The sequence below is a fragment of the Anomaloglossus baeobatrachus genome, chromosome 11 (assembly GCF_048569485.1).
Source record: "Anomaloglossus baeobatrachus isolate aAnoBae1 chromosome 11, aAnoBae1.hap1, whole genome shotgun sequence".
NCBI lineage: Eukaryota > Metazoa > Chordata > Amphibia > Anura > Aromobatidae > Anomaloglossus > Anomaloglossus baeobatrachus.
The window spans coordinates 134050742-134070494 of NC_134363.1; the positions used below are offsets into that span (position 1 = coordinate 134050742).

The following is a 19753-nucleotide window of genomic DNA, read 5'->3' on the forward strand; positions in this document are numbered from 1 at the left end:
TGGACGGGGTCACGAAACCAGGCAAGGCCACCACGGCGACCCAGGAGAAGAGCCGTGGCCCGGTGACGGGTAACCTCCGACCCCGTGGACGCGTCATTTGGAATCCTTAAGGCTGCATTTACATCTACATTTGAGGCTTCATGAAAAAAGGGACACCATGATGGAAGTCAGTGGGGTCCAATGCAGGCCATTGATTTGTTTTGTGACAAATCCAGCACTGCCTTGTGGTTTCCATTTATAACAGAAGTCACAACACTGTGATGAACAGGACCTAACTGAACAGAGCTAAAATTTAGTTGCTTTGTGCATATTATTTTCCAATTTACAGTCTGTATTATATACTCCAGAGCTGCATTCACTATTCTGCAGAGCTGAAATCAACTAACATTCCCTACTGATTCAATGACAACATTGATCTTATTTGGACAATGATAAGAAATGAAAAGCAGAGAGGCCTTTTGGACACCTCCAAGCTTCATAATCTCCAAGTAGAAGGGCTGTAAACATTAATGGCGGCAGAGTCTGCATTTCCAGCTAAAATAGCGGTGCCCGAAATAAAATTGAAATGACTATATTCCTCGGTGTGACATTTTCATTGTAGGCTTTGCTCAGTGAATGTATTTTACTGGAACAGAGTGTTCTTGCGATTAAATGACTTCTTTAATGTCTGTCACTTCTATCACTGACCTTGTGTGGACTTTTTAGGCTCTGCACATAGCAGTTTAGTAATCAGCGGGATTTAAGTTATGGCACTCTGAGCGTCAATCCTCTTTTTCATGTTTGCTGTAGTAAATACTTGCTTTCCCCAGGAAATAATTCTCTGGCATCTTTTCGTAGAACTGTATGTTGTGTCATTCCTCTGTTATTCCTCCTGGAAACGTACGAATGCATCTACAACCTGGTGTTACCATTCCAATATATATATATATATATATATATATATATATATATATATATATATATATATATATATATATATATATATATATATAAATATATATATATATATATATTGGAGTTAATGGGTACACCCCAACAGATTTGTCTGAAAACCTTTAGTTTCTTTCAAACTCAGTAGACAGGTGACTATAAAAGGGGGTTACACATTTCATACTGTCAACAGTATTGCTGAGGTCTACTGACATTTCTCAGATCTAGTGACATTTCTCTCCCATGTGGTGCCATTGCTGGCACCACATGGAAGAGAAATGTCACTAGACCTCAGAGAGAAAATAATTTTTTTACACAAGAAAGGTGAAGTCTACAAGAAGATCAGCAAAGCTGTACTTATCAGGCAATGTACTGGAGAAAATATGGTAGAAAAATGTAAAAAACATGGAACCAGAGGAAGCAGGGCGTATCAGGACTACGGCCGTTTTGTACTGAAGGTGGGACCCATTGAAGCGTGTTGTTGAGCGAAATGGCCATAGTCCCAATACGCCCAGCTTCCTCCCACGTTTTAAACATTTTCTCATTAAACAGTTAAACTTTTACAGCTGAAGAGTGGCACTTGCTTTTTTCTTTCTTGCTGGACATACCGGGGGGTTGAGTTTCTCGTGAGACATGACAACATATACTGCAGTGTAATCGCATGCATGGGTATATTGCATGAAGGAAACCTCTCCTAAAGCCCAAAACACAAAAAAATGCTGCCAACAATTTGCCAGGGCCCATGTTGAAAAATATGAAAACTACTGCGACTCTACTCTGGAGTGATGAAACAAAGATAAATGTTTTTTGGAACTGATGGTTACAAATTTGTATGGTTCCTCAAAAGTGAGGAGTACAAGGAAAAATGGAAGGTGCCTACAGTGAAGCATGGTGGTGTCAGTGTCCTTATGTGGGGCTGCTGAGTGCTACTGGTGTCGGGAGCTACATTTCATTGACGATATCATGAATTCACAGATGTACTGTTCTATGAAAGAGAAGATGTTGTCAACATTTCGTGCCTTTGGTAGACTTGCACTTTTCTAATATGACAACAATCTAAAACACACACATCTATGGCCACTGTTGCATTTCTGAAGAACAGGGTGAAAGTGATTCAGTGACCAAGTGTCTCCTGATCTGAACCCAACCAAGACACCTATGGGGGATTCTGAAGAGACAAGTTGTCATCACTCTCCATCCAGCATCCAGGCTCTATGACGGGTCGTTCTTGAAGAATGGAAAAATATTGACGTTACAATATGTTCCCAACGTGTTCATTCTTTGCCAAGAAGACTTGGTGCTATCCTTAAAAATCATAGAGGTCATGTACTCATTTTTCCATCAACTAATTTGAGTAAAACTAAAGATATTGTAATGAAAGTTATATTATTAAACTTACTTTCGTGTTATGGTGTAAAAAATGTTTTAGGAAACTCAGGCTTGTCTGAATTTTAGAAATGGTTCTTGTGTTGATTAAAATCTTACTTTTCAAAGGGGGTGTACTAATTTACTGTATATTAATTGCTAACTGATTTATGTCTGCCAGGAGTAGCAAAACTGTATTTAACATCTGTTCCATTCCATTGATGCTCTGTAAGGTGTTACATAGGAGTGCCGAAAAATCTCATCTGAAGCTTTACTTTACATTGTAGGAAGCGTATAGAAAAGAGTGCACCTCCCCTTCCTGGAAATCTCAGACTTTGGTTTTGGGGGGTAGCAGGACAACACCCTAGAAGTAAAGTAAAATGGCCAAGTGCAATTACCAGTCTACAGTGGTATTAAAAGAGTTAACCACTTTTTCGAAAAGTGGTCCCCAACTCAGTAAAATACCTAAAATAACAAACAGTAGGTTTTATGGCACTATGTAATGATACTGAATAAGCAAACTATGACAGAATTATTTTTTGGCACTATATGGTGGTATTATGTCGATTTAGTAATTGTAGCAGAAATGAAATGTTATTACTGAATATATCTTGGGCCATTTCTTTTCTGGTTGACTACACCAAATATAATTTCTCTTTCAGGGAAGTGATGAGGAGCCGTCAGAAAATGACGAGGAGATGGGGATGGAAAAGTCAGAAAGTGACGGCAGTGACTACGCCCCCAATAAGAAAAAGAAGAAAAAAATTAAGGAGAAGAAAGAAAAGAAATCAAAACGGAAAAAGAAAGATGGAGAAGACGAAGACAATGAAGAGACATGTATAAAGGTAACGTGTCCTGAGGTGACTCCAGCTACTGACTCAATACTAATTTGCCCCCCAAAACAAACCTGTAGGGTTTTCCAGGACTGTTCAATTGAAAACAAAAATGACAGCGTTCTTCAGCACATCCTCTATTTTGTTGAGTACTATGTGCCACATTTGTGGCTTTGCCTGATACTGTGGCTTTGCCTGGTACTGCGGCTTTGCCTGATACTGTGGCTTTGCCTGATACTGTGGCTTTGCCTGATACTGTGGCTTTGCCTGATACTGTGGCTTTGCCTGGTACTGCGGCTTTACAATATTTGCACACAGTTGTGAGAGAGAAAACAAAAAAAAGACTGATACTCACCCTTAGACAATCTGACATATTAATCAGTGCCCCTTATTATCTATTGGAGTTTTGCTCACAGTATTTGTCTACAAATATATATCGCTATGATCTATATCCCCCCCCAAAAAATGGACTGATCAGGTTTTGGCACCCTTAATAAATATCTTATTTTGCTAAGAGAGGCAATGGCCATCCAAACCTCACCTTTAGGATGCATTCACACATCCGTGTCAATGTCGGTGTGCTGCCCGATTTTATCTTGGACATCAAACAGACCCAATGAGTATGTCCTGTTCTAATCCTCAACATTGGATCAGAATAGGACATTGTTACGCTCACCGAGGAGCGGAGAGCGTCCGGAGGTGGACCCACTGGACCGTGCACCGGACTCCCCTGAGAAGGCAACCAGCAGCGAACCCCTATACAGGGACTGTGCGGCGCCTCCCCAGAAGGCCTAAATGCACGGCAGCCAGGAACCGGTAGTAGGAGTCTCTGTAGGGCCAGGTGTAGCAAGGTTGTGGCGTCCACAGCCGGCGGAACACGGAAACGGCACCGGAGATGCTCACAGCAGGTAACGTCCACAGCCGGTACGGTACAGATAATGTCCACGGCAGGTAGGGCACGGTGACGTCCACTGTTGGTATGAGCGGTGACGTCCACAACAGGTACGGTACAGATAATGTCCATGGCAGGTAGGGCACGGTGACGTCCACTGTCGGTATGAGCGGTGACGTCCACAGCCGGAATGGTACGGATGGCACTACGGTGAGACAAAGGATTAGAACCAGGTATAATTGCACAGAAAACAGATAACAGCACAAAGGTGTCTGGACACTGGCAAGGCTCTAATGGAAGTGTTGCTCGGGCGCCTGCTGCCGGGGGAGGTGAACTTAAATACCTATTAGGCAACAGGTGACCCCTGAGGTCACTTCCAGAAAATGGGGCATGCCACTTTAAGAAAGGGGGCGTGGCCTTGCGCGCAGTCTAGAGTCACTTACAGCAATTCTGTGTGAGGAGGAGACTGCAGCAGGCCTAGGAGTGGGAGCAGCGTCTGCAGAGCCATGGGGCCGGTAAGAGGAAGGCCTTCGCTGCCTGGGAGTGGGGGCAGGAGAGCACGTGGGAGCCATGCTGGGACTGGGCAGATGTGAGGGAGAGCTCCCCCCCCGGGGTCTGGTGGGACCAGGCGTTACAGACATGTTCTAAGTTTCACCCATCTCATTCTCGGATCCATAATTTTTACGGATGTGTGAAAGGATCTGTGATATTTTATGAGTCCAAGTGCAGTTGATAAAAAATTGGAGAGCACTAGGAAATTTCACATTGTGCGCTGCAAAGATTCACTGGTTTCTGAGTTGGGAACGGTGGTCATGTGACCGATTTTATGTGCTATGCATGCTCTCCGCCAGAACCTGATTAGTGGGCGCAGCCCCACTCAATACAGGTGTATGGAATGGGTGCGTCTCACTAGTAGGCGCAGCCATCTAGTGGGCGTAGCCTTGCTCATTACAAGTGTATGCAGTGGGTGCGTCTTCCGAGTAGGATCTGCTGTTTACTGCACACAGCCTCACTCACTACAAGTGTATGGAGTGGGCACGTCTTCCTAGTAGGCATGGCCGTCTAGTGGGTGCAGCCTTGCTTAATACAAGTGTATGGAGTGGGCGCGTCTTCCTAGTAGGTGTGGCCGACTAATGGGCACAGCCTCACTCAATACCACTGTATGGAGTGGTCGCGTCTTCCCAGTAGGCATAGCTGTCTAGTGGGCGCAGCCTTGCTCAATTCAAGCGTATGGAGTGGGCGCATCTTCCTAGTAGTCACGCCGCCTAGTGGGCGCAGCCTCGCTCAATACAAGTGTATGGAGTGTGTGTGTCCGACTAGTAGACTTGGACGTCTAGTGGACGCAGCCTTGGTCAATACAAGTGTATGGAGTGGGCACATCCTTATAGTAGACGTAGTCTTGTTCAATACAAGTGTATGGAGTGGGTGCATCTTCCTAGTAGGCGCGGCCGTCTAGTGTGCGCAGCTTCTCTCAATACAAGTGTATGGAGTGGGCGCGTCCGACTAGTAGATGTGGCCGTCTAGTGGGCCTGACCTTACTCAATACATTTGTATTGAGTGAGGATGCGCCCACTAGCCGGGTTCTGGCCAGGAACATGCATAGGGATCAATTTTGGTGGTTGATCCTCCATCAATGCCGTCTTCTTGACAGCTTCTGATGTTTTCTATAATATGTCTGAAGATGTGGAAATTGATGCTTACATTTAACAACAAGGTGAGACTAAATATTTGCAGTCAAGAAGGTTTTTCTTTCCCTAATATGATGTAATCACCAAATTTTTTTGACCTTCCTCTGGATCAGTACTGTGGGATTATACCGTAAATTGAAGTTGACGGACCTGTCTTTTTTTAACTCTTAGCAAATATATAGCTGTTTATGAATCCACAATCAGGTTTTTTATGCGGATTGTTCCTTGAGCTTCTTTTAACTTGTTCAAAGGAAAAATGTTAGAAAAAAATACTACCGAGGAGCAAAGTGCCCATATGGCAATGCCGCACTCTGTAAACTAATGTGCAGGCTGGAGCGCAGAACGAGCCACAGATGTGGAGCCTGACTTATCTAGTTGTATAGTGTTTGATATCTTATACATACTCAGTAGTGCAACCACAAGTTGCCCACGATTTATAGGTACTGTGAATTATTTTCTATGAGAATTCCATTTTATTGTTAAGGAGCCAAAGACTTCGGCACAGCTGATGGAGGAATGGGGACTGGACAACGTAGACTATGCCTTCTCTGAGGAAGACTACCATACCCTGACTAATTACAAGGCCTTCAGCCAGTTTCTCAGGTATTTACAACCATCCAAAACCTTAAAATAGGTATGGTAGGTAGTAATTTTCTTAAAAGAGTTGATGCCGGGCTATTTTATGGCTTTTCCCAGGTGGTACAGTGGTGTGGCTTAGCAGCTCCACTATGTGGGATTCAAATTCAATTATTATACATTTACGGTATATTGCAAGATAATACCAGTTTTTGTAAAAGAATGGCATAAAATATATGGTAATAATATATCCATGATGCTTAAATGGTTAATTTTATCATAATAAATGGTTAAAACCACAAAGTGTTCTTTAAAAAGAAATCAACTTTACCATTTACTTGTTATTAAAAATTCTCTCTGTTCTCAAGGACCAAGGGATTTTTTAATTTTATTGTTTTATGATTGCCTGAGTTATCGGCCACTGCTATAGTTTTATCGTTGGTGGCCAATGTCGTGGGCGATCAGCACAGCTCTTACCGGCTCTTTTCAATAGGGCTTGTAAGCGCTGCTCTGAATCTGGATGGATTACTAGATCTGCCCAGATTCAGTGTCCCTGTGCTGCCCCAACACTGTAGAGGCAAAGCTGTCTGCTTGTAGCATCGGAGAGCAAAAGGTTTGGACCATCAATGCAGCCATGCCAGAGGTCTGAACTATCAATAAACACAAGCACCACCCCACTCCCACCCACAACAAGCAGGTTGGGGGTGGTCACGGGAGGAGATTAGAGGAGTGGCTCTGGTCTAGGGGGTAAGGAGTATCATGTCACTCGCACGTAGTGATACTGGTATCCAATCTATTTGTGAGAGCTCCATTACGAGGGACCTGACAGTGACGCAGATCTCTGTGTGAGAGCCTATCCACCATCTCCACTTGTCAACTGTAATTGTTTGGAGTCCGGTGAGTGCAATTTTGTTTTTCCTTTTTTGTGGGGGAGGTGTCTTTTTTTCTTTTAGGGGTGTCTGCTTTCTTCAATGAACAGTCCTTCTGTATTTTTTTACTTTTTTAGCTGCTTGGACTCTTCCTTATAGAGCCGCAACTAGGGCTTATTTTTCCAGTAGTCTTATATTTTACGCATAGTCCAAAAATCCCAGAAAATCCTACTAGAGCTTATTTTTGGGGAGTAGAATTCTGGGACCATTAATAAGGAGATGTCCAGTATTTTACAACCCCATTAAGGCCACCGAGAACCCTTCATGTGATGATATTTACTTTTGTATCTATTTTAGACCTTTAATAGCAAAGAAGAACCCTAAGATTCCCATGTCGAAGATGATGACCGTGCTGGGTGCCAAATGGCGAGAATTCAGTGCCAATAACCCGCTAAAGGGAAGCTCGGCGGCAGCAGCGGCTGCGGCGGTTGCTGCGGCTGTTGAAACTGTGACAGTTGCTCCTCCGCTGTTAGTGACTCCTCCGCCACCTGCTCAACCTCCTCCTATAAGAAAAGCCAAGACCAAGGAAGGGAAAGGTATGATCTTGATGGCATTTCTCTGTACTCCGCACATGGGCAGCTGTAAAAGGTGAAACTACTCTTTTTATTATTGTTTATCTGTATTGGTTCCTTTAGAGCTTAATACCTACGTATCAAGGTCATGAACTTTTGTATTCATTATTATTATTACTGGTATTCATTTTTTTTTTTTTTATACTAAAAGCAATGTTTAGATTGTTATTATATATAATTTTCATTTACAAAATATATATTTTTTAAAGGTTAGCTATTAGAGTTAATTCTAAATAAATGCCTAGTAAGTGCTACTCCCTCCTCCTTTTTATGCTGTCTCTGTAATGTCTGATGTCCAGGGCCCGGTGTTAGGAAAAAATCTAAATCCAAAGACGCTAAGAAGAAAGGGAAAGGAAAGAAAGGTGCAAACCTGAAGTTTAAATTTGGAGGAATGGTGAACAAAAGGAGAAAAGGGTCTTCGGTAAGTGCCTAAACGTGATTGGAAAAAAACCACTTAAAAATGTAAGCAAAATACGAATAATTTTAATTTTACCGTTTTGTGTACGCCTCCTATTGATTTGAATGTGAGGCGGATGCGCAGAACCCCTCTGCGGCCGCTATCAGTTGATGGAGCAGCTCCGGAACTGAACATTTCCTGCTGCCGCTGCCGGCACCTGAGACAGCTGATAGGTGCAGGATGCTGGGTGTCGGACTCCAGCTGATCAGACAATGATGACCTGTCCTATGGAGAGGCCATCAATGTAAAAGTAGCCTTCTTTAATAATTTCATAATGAATCTTAAATAATAAGCGCCTGTCACCATCCCCTCCTCCCATCACACACTATGGAGGCTTACATATCGATGTTACATCCATATCTCATACCTGTATCACACTGGTGAATAGTGAGAAAAAACAATCACTGATCTCAGGGAGACAAGCCAGAGAAAACACTGCCGGCAGCCAGCAAAGGCGCTTAACACAGTGAAATCCTAGGTGCCTTGCCTCCTGGGAAGTATGCAAATCAAAAAGGTCAGTGGCGCCTCTGTTAGGAGTCTCGACACAGAAAATAGCCAGATATCCCTCCAGGAAGGACCTAGCCAAGTGGTGAATAGTGGGAAGCTGAAGGTCTACACTGGTCTGCAGACTCGGGCGAGTGGTAATGTCTGACCATTCAAATCATATATTTCTGATTCTACATCCAGAGTGAAGAGGATGAGAGAGAGGAGTCGGACTTTGACAGCGCGAGTATCAATAGCACTTCTGTCCGGTCGGATATTTCTGGTGGTCTAGGAAAGAAAGGAAAACGAAGGAAGAAGAAAAGTAAAAGGAGTAAGTATTCATATTCTTTACTTTTTGAGGTGCTTTTAGGGTATCAGGAAAACACCCATGATGGGGCATCACTATAACTACGCACCCCGGCTACAGTTAGGTCCAGAAATATTTGGACAGTGACACAAGTTTTGTTATTTTAGCTGTTTACAAAAACATGTTCAGAAATACAATTATATATATAATATGGGCTGAAAGTGCACACTCCCAGCTGCAATATGAGAGTTTTCACATCCAAATCGGAGAAAGGGTTTAGGAATCATAGCTCTGTAATGCATAGCCTCCTCTTTTTCAAGGGACCAAAAGTAATTGGACAAGGGACTCTAAGGGCTGCAATTAACTCTAAAGGCGTCTCCCTCGTTAACCTGTAATCAATGAAGTAGTTAAAAGGTCTGGGGTTGATTACAGGTGTGTGGTTTTGCATTTGGAAGCTGTTGCTGTGACCAGACAACATGCGGTCTAAGGAACTCTCAATTGAGGGGAAGCAGAACATCCTGAGGCTGAAAAAAAAGAAAAAATCCATCAGAGAGATAGCAGACATGCTTGGAGTAGCAAAATCAACAGTCGGGTACATTCTGAGAAAAAAGGAATTGACTGGTGAGCTTGGGAACTCAAAAAGGCCTGGGCGTCCACGGATGACAACAGTGGTGGATGATCGCCGCATACTTTCTTTGGTGAAGAAGAACCCGTTCACAACATCAACTGAAGTCCAGAATACTCTCAGTGAAGTAGGTGTATCTGTCTCTAAGTCAACAGCAAAGAGAAGACTCCATGAAAGTAAATACAAAGGGTTCACATCTAGATGCAAACCATTCATCAATTCCAAAAATAGACAGGCCAGAGTTAAATTTGCTGAAAAACACCTCATGAAGCCAGCTCAGTTCTGGAAAAGTATTCTATGGACAGATGAGACCAAGCTCAACCTGTACCAGAATGATGGGAAGAAAAAAGTTTGGAGAAGAAAGGGAATGGCACATGATCCAAGGCACACCACATCCTCTGTAAAACATGGTGGAGGCAACGTGATGGCATGGGCATGCATGGCTTTCAATGGCACTGGGTCACTTGTGTTTATTGCAGACAAGAGTAGCCGGATGAATTCTGAAGTGTACCGGGATATACTTTCAGCCCAGATTCAGCCAAATGCCGCAAAGTTGATCGGACGGCGCTTCATAGTACAGATGGACAATGACCCCAAGCATACAGCCAAAGCTACCCAGGAGTTCATGAGTGCAAAAAAGTGGAACATTCTGCAATGGCCAAGTCAATCACCAGATCTTAACCCAATTGAGCATGCATTTCACTTGCTGAAATCCAGACTTAAGACGGAAAGACCCACAAACAAGCAAGACCTGAAGGCTGCGGCTGTAAAGGCCTGGCAAAGCATTAAGAAGGAGGAAACCCAGCGTTTGGTGATGTCCATGGGTTCCAGACTTAAGGCAGTGATTGCCTCCAAAGGATTCGCAACAAAATATTGAAAATAAAAATTTTTTTTTGGGTTTGGTTTATTTGTCCAATTACTTTTGACCTCCTAAAATGTGGAGTGTTTGTAAAGAAATGTGTACAATTCCTACAATTTCTATCAGATATTTTTGTTCAAACCTTCAAATTAAACGTTACAATCTGCACTTGAATTCTGTTGTAGAGGTTTCATTTCAAATCCAATGTGGTGGCATGCAGAGCCCAACTCGCCAAAATTGTGTCACTGTCCAAATATTTCTGGACCTAACTGTATGTAGGAGATCTAATAGATAATCTCTGTTCTTTCCTTATTAACCGCAAACAGTTTTGTTAAGTTTAGAAAACTGATGTTCAAATTCTTTAGGGAATTGAGGTTCTTGTTATCAATCCTCATCTAATGGCCAAAGTGGATTTGCTAGGGTGTTTCTTGCTCTCAAGCACCAATCTTGTCCTGCGTTATATTGACAACTCATTTGCGTAATTCCTAATTCCCCCAGTGGTGGTGCTGCTGGGAAATAGAACATTTACTGCTATGTTTAGGGCAGCACGGTGGCTCAGTGGTTTGCACTGTACACTAGCTCAGTGGTTAGCACTTTACAGTAGCTCAGTGGTTAGCACTGTTCAGTGGCTCAGTAATTAGGACTGTATGGTGGCTCAGTGGTTAGCACTGTACGGAGCTCACTGGTTAGCACTGTACAGTGGTTCAGTGGTTAGCACTGTACGATAGCTCAGTGGTTAGTACTGTACGGTGGCTTAGTGGTTAGCACTATATGGAGCTAAGTGGTTAGCACTATATGGAGCTCAGTGGTTAGCATTGTACAGTTGCTCATTGGTTAGCACTTCACAGTGGCTCAGTGGTTAGCACTGTATGGTATCTCAGTGGTTAGCACTGCTGCTTTGCAGCACTGGGGTTCTCGATTTAATTCCCACCAAGGACAAAATCTGCAAGGAGTTTGCATGTTCTCCCGTGTTTCCTTGGGTTTCCTCCGGGTTCTCCAGTTTCCTCCCACTCTCCAAACACATACTGTTAGTGAGTTTATTAATTTTGCTTGCTATATAACCAAGAAAAGCAATTAAGTAAATGTCCCCCTACTAATTACAGATGATCACTGGTGGTCTCTTTAGGACCCTTTGCATTTAATGGATATCTCTAACAAGTAAGAGTTGTCTAAAGTAGACAACCCATTTTTGTTACAACGGTTTCCAAAAAAATAAGCCAAGTAGAAAATATCCTAATGTGGAGCCCCCCAGTGATCCATTTGGAACTGTGGGAACAACCTGGCAGCAATTTGCCAATTTCTCCGCAGTGCCACAGGGAAAATTAAGCCTTACAGTGATGCCTATTGTAATCAATGACCTGTCTTTGTCATGATGGTCAGGTAGGTCCTCTAGAGCCAGGAGTTGGCCTTTACGCTCTTCGATGAGGATATAGATTACAGGGCCCTTCTAAGCCAGGAGACCCTATCATTCTATTATGACCCCTCTCTCTTATCTAGAGCCCGAATGGCTGTAAATTATGCTAGACAGCACTATTGATGGAAATTCTCAATAAAAAAGTCTGTTTTCTTGAGAATCTGTCACTCATAATATGATTTGTGTCTAGTTGAAGTTGGAGAAGGCGATGGATATGAAACCGACCACCAGGACTACTGCGAAGTCTGTCAACAGGGAGGAGAGATAATACTTTGTGACACGTGTCCTCGTGCCTATCACCTTGTCTGCCTGGATCCAGAACTGGAGAAAGCCCCTGAGGGCAAGTGGAGCTGTCCACACTGTGTAAGAGCCTCCTTTATTGTGCCCCCAATCACCTATGGTCTCATTATCATAAAGGGAACGTGTCTTCAGAAAATCACCTCAGGTTTTTGTGTTCCATGTATTTTGTTTCAGAAATGCATTGGTCAATAACAACGGTGGTAGCTAAATGCTTAGACAGATGGGCCCCCTCTGTCACCCTATTGCACCCCCTTGCCTCAATCCTGAATTTCTCCACAAAGCTACTGCAGGGTGGAGGTGGATCATTATGGCAATTAGGATCTAATGAGAGCAGTCGTTAACAGTACCGAGGCCATCAGTGGAAAAAGGCTACCTCAGACATACTTGGCACTAGCCAATCCAGAGGAAGCCTCGGCCTTCACCTTATAACCCCTCTACAGAGATCTTGACTTACAAAAGGGTCTCCTGGGTCTCATCTTCGGCATCCAGTATTGACCGTAAAGTTCCTCCCATCACATGTGCCAACCCGCAGGGTGAAAATGGAGGAACCGGGCACAAGGTGGTGTTATAGGAACATCTTGCCTTTTTTAGCCATAAGATATGTCTAAGATTTATATTTTGGGATTTGTTGAAATGAAAACCCTTTAGTGGGACTTGCAAAAAAAAAAAAAAAAAAAAGGCCCTTTCTCAACGTCATTGCAGAATAATACAAAAAGTTATGTCTTAAAATTTAGCAACACAAACTTTTTAAAATTAGGAAAGCATAAAAACTTTTTAGAAATTTGGGATCAATGTAATGTGACCTGTTTGATTTTCACGGCACTGTGATCGCCTTAAAAATGGAACCCAAGAAACAGGAGCAAAATGGCCCTTTCTTTAGGGTACGTTGCAACGATCAGTGTTGAGTTTTTGATGCTGAAAAACATCTGCACCTTAGTTTACTTCTGTTTTTATGTGCACTTTTATCACGTTTTTGACTCTGCTTTTTTATTGCGTTTTCTTTTTCGCTCCTAATTGGGAGACCCAGACAGTGTAGTGGGTGTATAGCTACTGCCTCTGGAGGCCGCACAAAGAACTACACTTAAAAGTGTAAGGCCCCTCCCCTTCTGGCTATACACCCTCCCGTAGGAGTACAGATTCCTCAGTTTTAGCTTTGTGCGCAAGGAGGTCAGACACGCACGCATAGCTCCATTGTTCTTAGTCAGCAGCAGCTGCTGACTATGTCGGATGGAAGAAAAGAGGGTCTATACAGACTCCCAGCATGCTCCCTTCTCACCCCACTTATGTCGGAGGTGTTTGTAAGGTTGAGGTACCCATTGCGGGTACGGCGGCAGGAGCCCACATGCTGATTCCTTCCCCATCCCTTTTTACAGGGCTCTGGGTGAAGTGGGATTTACCGGTCTCCAGGCACTGAGACCGTGCTCCATCTACAGCCCCTGGAGAAGATGCTGGATGGAGCGGAGTACATCAGGGACATGGCCCTGCTTCCTCAAGGTACTCTGTGTCCCCGTGTATCTGGCGCTCACACCGCAGGCTCGGCCCCTGCGGCGCTTGCACAGTCGGGACCTCTGCTGGACGTGTCCCAGGGTGTACCACCTGGGAATGCTGTCCAGGTGACAGGGACTGAGTTCGCAAGGAGTCAGCTTCGCAGCACGAGAGAATCCATTTCAGATACCCTAAGCGTACATTAAGCACTTTTCTGGACCACGCTGACTTCAGAGACGCAATCCAGAAACCCCACGCTTATCCTGAAAGGCGTTTTCCTAAACGACTTAAAGATACACGCTACCCTTTTCCCTCTGAAGTGGTCAAGGGTTGGACCCAGTGTCCAAAAGTGGATCCTCCAATTTCCAGGCTTGCAGCCAGATCCTTGGTTGCTGTTGAAGATGGAGCGGCACTTAAAGATGCCACTGACAGGCAGATGGAGCTCTGGCTGAAATCCATCTATGAAGCGATTGGAGCGTCATTAGCGCCTTCTTTTGCGGCCGTATGGGCACTCCAAGCTATCACGGCCGGGCTTGCGCGAGTCGACTCAGTCACACGTGCATTTGCCCCGCAGGTAGCACCATTGACCTCGCAAATGGCGGCATTCGCGTCGTACGCGATTAATGCTGTTCTTGACGCTACAAGCCGCACGGCAGTGGCGTCAGCCAACTCAGTTGTTTTGCGTAGGGCTCTGTGGTTGAGACATTGGAAAGCAGATTCTCATTCCAAGAAGTGCTTAACCAATTTGCCTTTTTCTCGTGACCGATTGTTTGGAGAGCGTTTGGATGAAATCATCAAACACTCCAAGGGTAAGGACTCTTCCTTACCGCAACACAGACAAAACAAGCCCCAACAGAGGAGGGGTCAGTCTGGTTATCGGTCCTTTCGAGGACAGGGCAGGTCCCAATTCGCCTCGTCAAAAAAGACTCAAAAGGACCAGAGACGTTCAAATTCTTGGAGGTCTCAGTCACGCCCAAAAAGACCAGCCGGAGGAACCGTTGCCAAAACGACGTCCTCCTGACTTGCGGTCTCCGATGCCCACACCCGCGGTCGGTGGGAGGCTGTCCCACTTTGGCGACATTTGGCTAGCAAATGTCAAAGACCGTTGGGTGAGAGATATTCTATCTCACGGGTACAGGATAGAGTTCGGTTCTCGTCCGCCAACTCGTTTCTTCAGAACTTCTCCACCACCAGACCGAGCCGATGCTCTGTTGCAGGCGGTGGCCGCTCTAAAGGCGGAAGGAGTGGTGACCTCCGTCCCTCTTCAGGAACAGGGTCACGGTTTTTACTCCAATCTGTTTGTGGTCCCAAAAAAGGACGGATCGTATCGTCCCGTCCTGGATCTGAAGTTGCTCAACAGACACGTAAAAGTCAGGAGGTTCCGGATGGAATCCCTACGCTCCGTCATAGCCTCAATGTCTCAGGGAGATTTTCTAGCATCAATAGACATCAAAGATGCGTATCTCCACGTGCCGATTGCACCAGAGCATCAGCGTTTCCTACGCTTCGTCATACACGACGAGCACCTACAGTTCGTAGCGTTACCCTTCGGTCTGGCAACAGCCCCCCGGGTCTTCACCAAAGTCATGGCAGCAGTAGTAGCTGTTCTGCACTCGCAGGGTCACTCGGTCATCCCGTACCTAGACGACCTGCTTATAAAGGCATCCTCTCAAGAAGCATGCCAACACAGTCTGAAGGTGGCGCTAGACACTCTCCAGACTTTCGGGTGGATTATCAACTTTCCAAAGTCTCATCTAACCCCGACCCAATCTCTGACTTATCTTGGCATGGAGTTTCATACTCTATCAGCGATAGTGAGGCTTCCACTGGACAAGCAGTGCTCGCTACGGACTGGAGTGCAATCTCTTCTTCAGAGCCAGTCGCATTCACTGAGGCGCCTCATGCATTTCCTAGGAAAGATGGTAGCAGCAATGGAGGCAGTCCCGTTCGCGCAGTTTCATCTGCGCCCTCTCCAATGGGACATTCTGCGCCAATGGGATGGGAATTCGACGCCCCTCGACAGGACTGTCTCCCTCTCTCAGACTGCCAAGGACTCTCTACGTTGGTGGCTTCTCCCCAACTCATTGTCACAGGGAAAGTCGTTCCTTCCCCCGTCCTGGGCAGTGGTCACGACAGATGCGAGCCTATCAGGGTGGGGAGCGGTGTTTCTCCACCACAGGGCTCAGGGGACGTGGACTCAGGAAGAGTCCACCTTGCAGATCAATGTTCTGGAAATCAGAGCAATCTATCTTGCCCTGCGTGCCTTCCAACAATGGCTGGAAGGCAAGCAGATTCGGATTCAGTCGGACAATTCCACGGCGGTGGCGTACATCAACCACCAAGGGGGAACACGCAGTCGCCAAGCTTTTCAAGAAGTCCAGCGGATTTTGACGTGGGTGGAAAGCAGAGCGTCCACCATATCTGCAGTTCACATCCCAGGCGTGGAAAACTGGGAAGCAGACTTTCTCAGTCGCCAGGGCATGGACGCAGGAGAATGGTCCCTTCACCCGGACGTGTTTCAACAGATCTGTTGCCGCTGGGGGTCGCCGGACGTCGATCTGATGGCGTCACGGCACAACAACAAGGTCCCAGTTTTCTGGCACGGTCTCACGATCACCGAGCGCTGGCGGCAGACGCGTTGGTTCAGGATTGGTCGCAATTCCGACTCCCCTATGTGTTCCCTCCTCTAGCATTGTTACCCAGAGTTCTCCGGAAAATCAAGTCCGACTGCCAGCGAGCCATACTCGTCGCTCCAAATTGGCCAAGAAGGTCGTGGTACCCGGATCTGTGGCATCTCACGGTAGGCCAACCGTGGGCACTACCAGACCGTCCAGATCTGCTATCTCAAGGGCCGTTTTTCCATCTGAATTCTGCGGCCCTGAACCTGACTGTGTGGCCATTGAGTCCTGGATCCTAGCGGCCTCAGGTTTATCTCAGGGAGTTGTTGCCACAATGAGACAGGCTAGAAAACCATCCTCAGCTAAGATCTATCACAGGACGTGGAAGATATTCTTAGCGTGGTGTTTGGCTCAAGGGTTTTCTCCCTGGCCATTTGCATTGCCAATTTTTCTTTCCTTCCTGCAGTCTGGGTTGGAAAAAGGTTTGTCCCTTAGCTCGCTTAAGGGTCAAGTCTCCGCGTTATCCGTATTCTTTCAGAAGCGCTTGGCACAGCTTTCTAAAGTACGCACGTTTCTCCAAGGAGTTTGTCATATCGTTCCTCCTTACAGACGGCCATTGGAACCCTGGGATCTGAACAAGGTTCTCCTTGCTCTTCAAAAGCCGCCTTTCGAGCCTTTGAAAGAGGTTCCCCTTTCTCGGCTTTCACAAAAGGTAGTTTTTCTTGTAGCGGTCACGTCTCTTCGAAGAGTGTCCGAGCTGGCGGCGTTATCTTGCAAATCTCCCTTCCTGGTATTTCACCAAGACAAGGTAGTACTGCGTCCAATTCCAGAGTTTTCTCCCAAGGTGGTTTCTTCCTTTCATCTCAATCAGGATATCACTTTGCCATCTTTGTGTCCGCATCCAGTTCACCAATTTGAAAAGGGTTTACATCTGTTGGACCTGGTGAGAGCACTCAGGATTTACATTTCTCGCACGGCGCCTCTACGCCGTTCGGATGCGCTCTTTGTCCTAGTCGCTGGTCAGCATAAGGGATCGCAAGCTTCCAAATCCACCCTGGCGCGGTGGATCAAGGAACCAATTCTTCACACATACCGTTCTGCTGGGCTTCAGATTCCATCTGGACTGAAGGCCCATTCTACCAGAGCCGTTGGTGCGTCCTGGGCGTTGAGGCATCAGGCTACGGCTCAGCAAGTGTGCCAGGCGGCTACCTGGTCGAGTCTGCACACGTTTACCAAACACTATCAAGTGCATACCTACGCTTCGGCAGACGCCAGCCTAGGTAGACAGGTCCTCCAGGCGGCGGTGGCCCACCTGTAGGAAGAGGCTGTATGACAGCCCGTTCATGTGGTATCTTTTTACCCACCCAGGGACTGCTTTTGGACGTCCCACTGTCTGGGTCTCCCAATTAGGAGCGAAAAAGAAGAAGGGAATTTTGTTTACTTACCGTAAATTCCTTTTCTTCTAGCTCCAATTGGGAGACCCAGCACCCGCCCTATCTGTTTTTAGGGTTTCGTTTTTTTCGGGTGCACATGTTGTTCACGTTGTTTCTTAAGTTCTCCGATCTAGTTATCGGATTGAATTTGTTTTTGAAACTGTTATTGGCTTTCCTCCTTCTTGCTTTGGTACTAAAACTGAGGAATCTGTACTCCTACGGGAGGGTGTATAGCCAGAAGGGGAGGGGCCTTACACTTTTAAGTGTAGTTCTTTGTGCGGCCTCCAGAGGCAGTAGCTATACACCCACTACACTGTCTGGGTCTCCCAATTGGAGCTAGAAGAAAAGGAATTTACGGTAAGTAAACAAAATTCCCTTCTTTATCACGTTTTTTTTACTCTGCATTTTTTGTCTCAGGTGTGTAATGCTTTAAATATAGCTGCTTTATTTTTTAAACTTGATGGCATTGACATTCTTAGGTGCGAATTACATGTGTTTTTGACATGGTTCCGCCACGGAAACCCACTAATAACACGTGTGGTTTGGGCCGGTGGAGATTCCACGCCTAATGCTAGTCTATGGAGAACATCCGTACAGAAAACTAAGCGTACCCGCAATAGAGATTGACAGGTTGCTGATTGAAAAAACACACCGCAAAAAAGAAGCACAGTGTACATGACATTTCTGTTAATCCCATTTTCTTTGCATGTACTGTAAAATGCTGCGTTTTTGACTTAGCGAAAATAGGCAGCCTCAAAAACGCAACTAAAACTCAACTTACCATTCCACAGTGATTTTTTTTTTTCAGCTTCCATAAATATGGTAAAATTAAATTGTGCAAATAAAAAATAATAGTTATCTTGCAAAAAAAAGCCTCATATGATTATGCAGATAATAAAAAAAGATAAGCAAAAAAAAAATAACCCCTGTAATTAACCATACTATTCGTGCATATACAGTTACCATCAAGCGCATTGTGCCATCATTTTTTATAACCATCAAGCGCCTTGTGCTTTTATTTGCTGTTACCATCAAGAGCATTGTGCCGTCATTTTCTGTAACCATCAAGCATGCATTGTACCATCGTTTTCTGTAACTATCAAGCCCATTGTGCCATCGTTTTCTGTAACCATCAAGCGTGCATTGTGCCATTGTTTTCTGTAACCATCAAGCGTGCATTGTGCCATTGTTTTCTGTAACCATCAAGCGTGCATTGTGCCATTGTTTTCTGTAACCATCAAGCGTGCATTGTGCCATTGTTTTCTGTAACCATCAAGCGTGCATTGTGCCATTGTTTTCTGTAACCATCAAGCGTGCATTGTGCCATTGTTTTCTGTAACCATCAAGCGTGCATTGTGCCATTGTTTTCTGTAACCTTCAAGCACATTTTGCCATTGTTTTCTGTAACCATCAAGCGCATTGTGCCATCTTTTTCTGCAACCATCAAGCGCATTGTGCCATCATTTTCTGTAACCATCAAGTGCATTGTGCCATCGGTTTCTGTAACCATCAAGCGTGCATTGTGCCATCGTTTTCTGTAACCATCAAGCACATTGTGCCATTGTTTTCTTTAACCATCAAACACATTGTGCCATCGTTTTCTGTAACCATCAAGAGCATTGTGTCGTCATTTTCTGTAACCATCAAGCGCATTTTGCCATCGTTTTCTGTTACCATCAAGCGTATTTTGCCATCGTTTTCTGTAACCATCAAGCGCATTGTTTCATTGTTTTCTGTAACCATCAAGCGCATTGTGCCATCGTTTTCTGTAACCATCAAGTGCATTGTACCATCGTTTTCTGTTACCATCAAGTGCATTTTGCCATTGTTTTCTGTAACCATCAAGCGCATTGTGCCATCATTTTCTGTAACCATCAAGCGCATTGTGCCATCATTTTCTGTAACCATCAAGTGCTTTTTGCCATCGTTTTCTGTAACAATCAAGCGCATTGTTTCATCGTTTTCTGTAACCATTAAGCACATTTTG

General features: G+C 45.0%; 1 protein-coding gene across 5 annotated transcripts in view; it reads left to right on the forward strand.

The window, feature by feature from the left end:
* Window positions 1-19753, forward strand: part of CHD5 (chromodomain helicase DNA binding protein 5) — a 256909-nt gene that overhangs the window by 85713 nt on the left and 151443 nt on the right. For all 5 annotated transcript variants that reach the window (XM_075327784.1, XM_075327788.1, XM_075327789.1 and 2 more), the window contains exons 3-8: window positions 2958-3140; window positions 6193-6311; window positions 7511-7749; window positions 8085-8206; window positions 8930-9056; window positions 12121-12293. In XM_075327784.1, the coding sequence (XP_075183899.1) occupies window positions 2958-3140; window positions 6193-6311; window positions 7511-7749; window positions 8085-8206; window positions 8930-9056; window positions 12121-12293 (963 nt within the window). The remainder of the gene's footprint in view (window positions 1-2957; window positions 3141-6192; window positions 6312-7510; window positions 7750-8084; window positions 8207-8929; window positions 9057-12120; window positions 12294-19753) is intronic.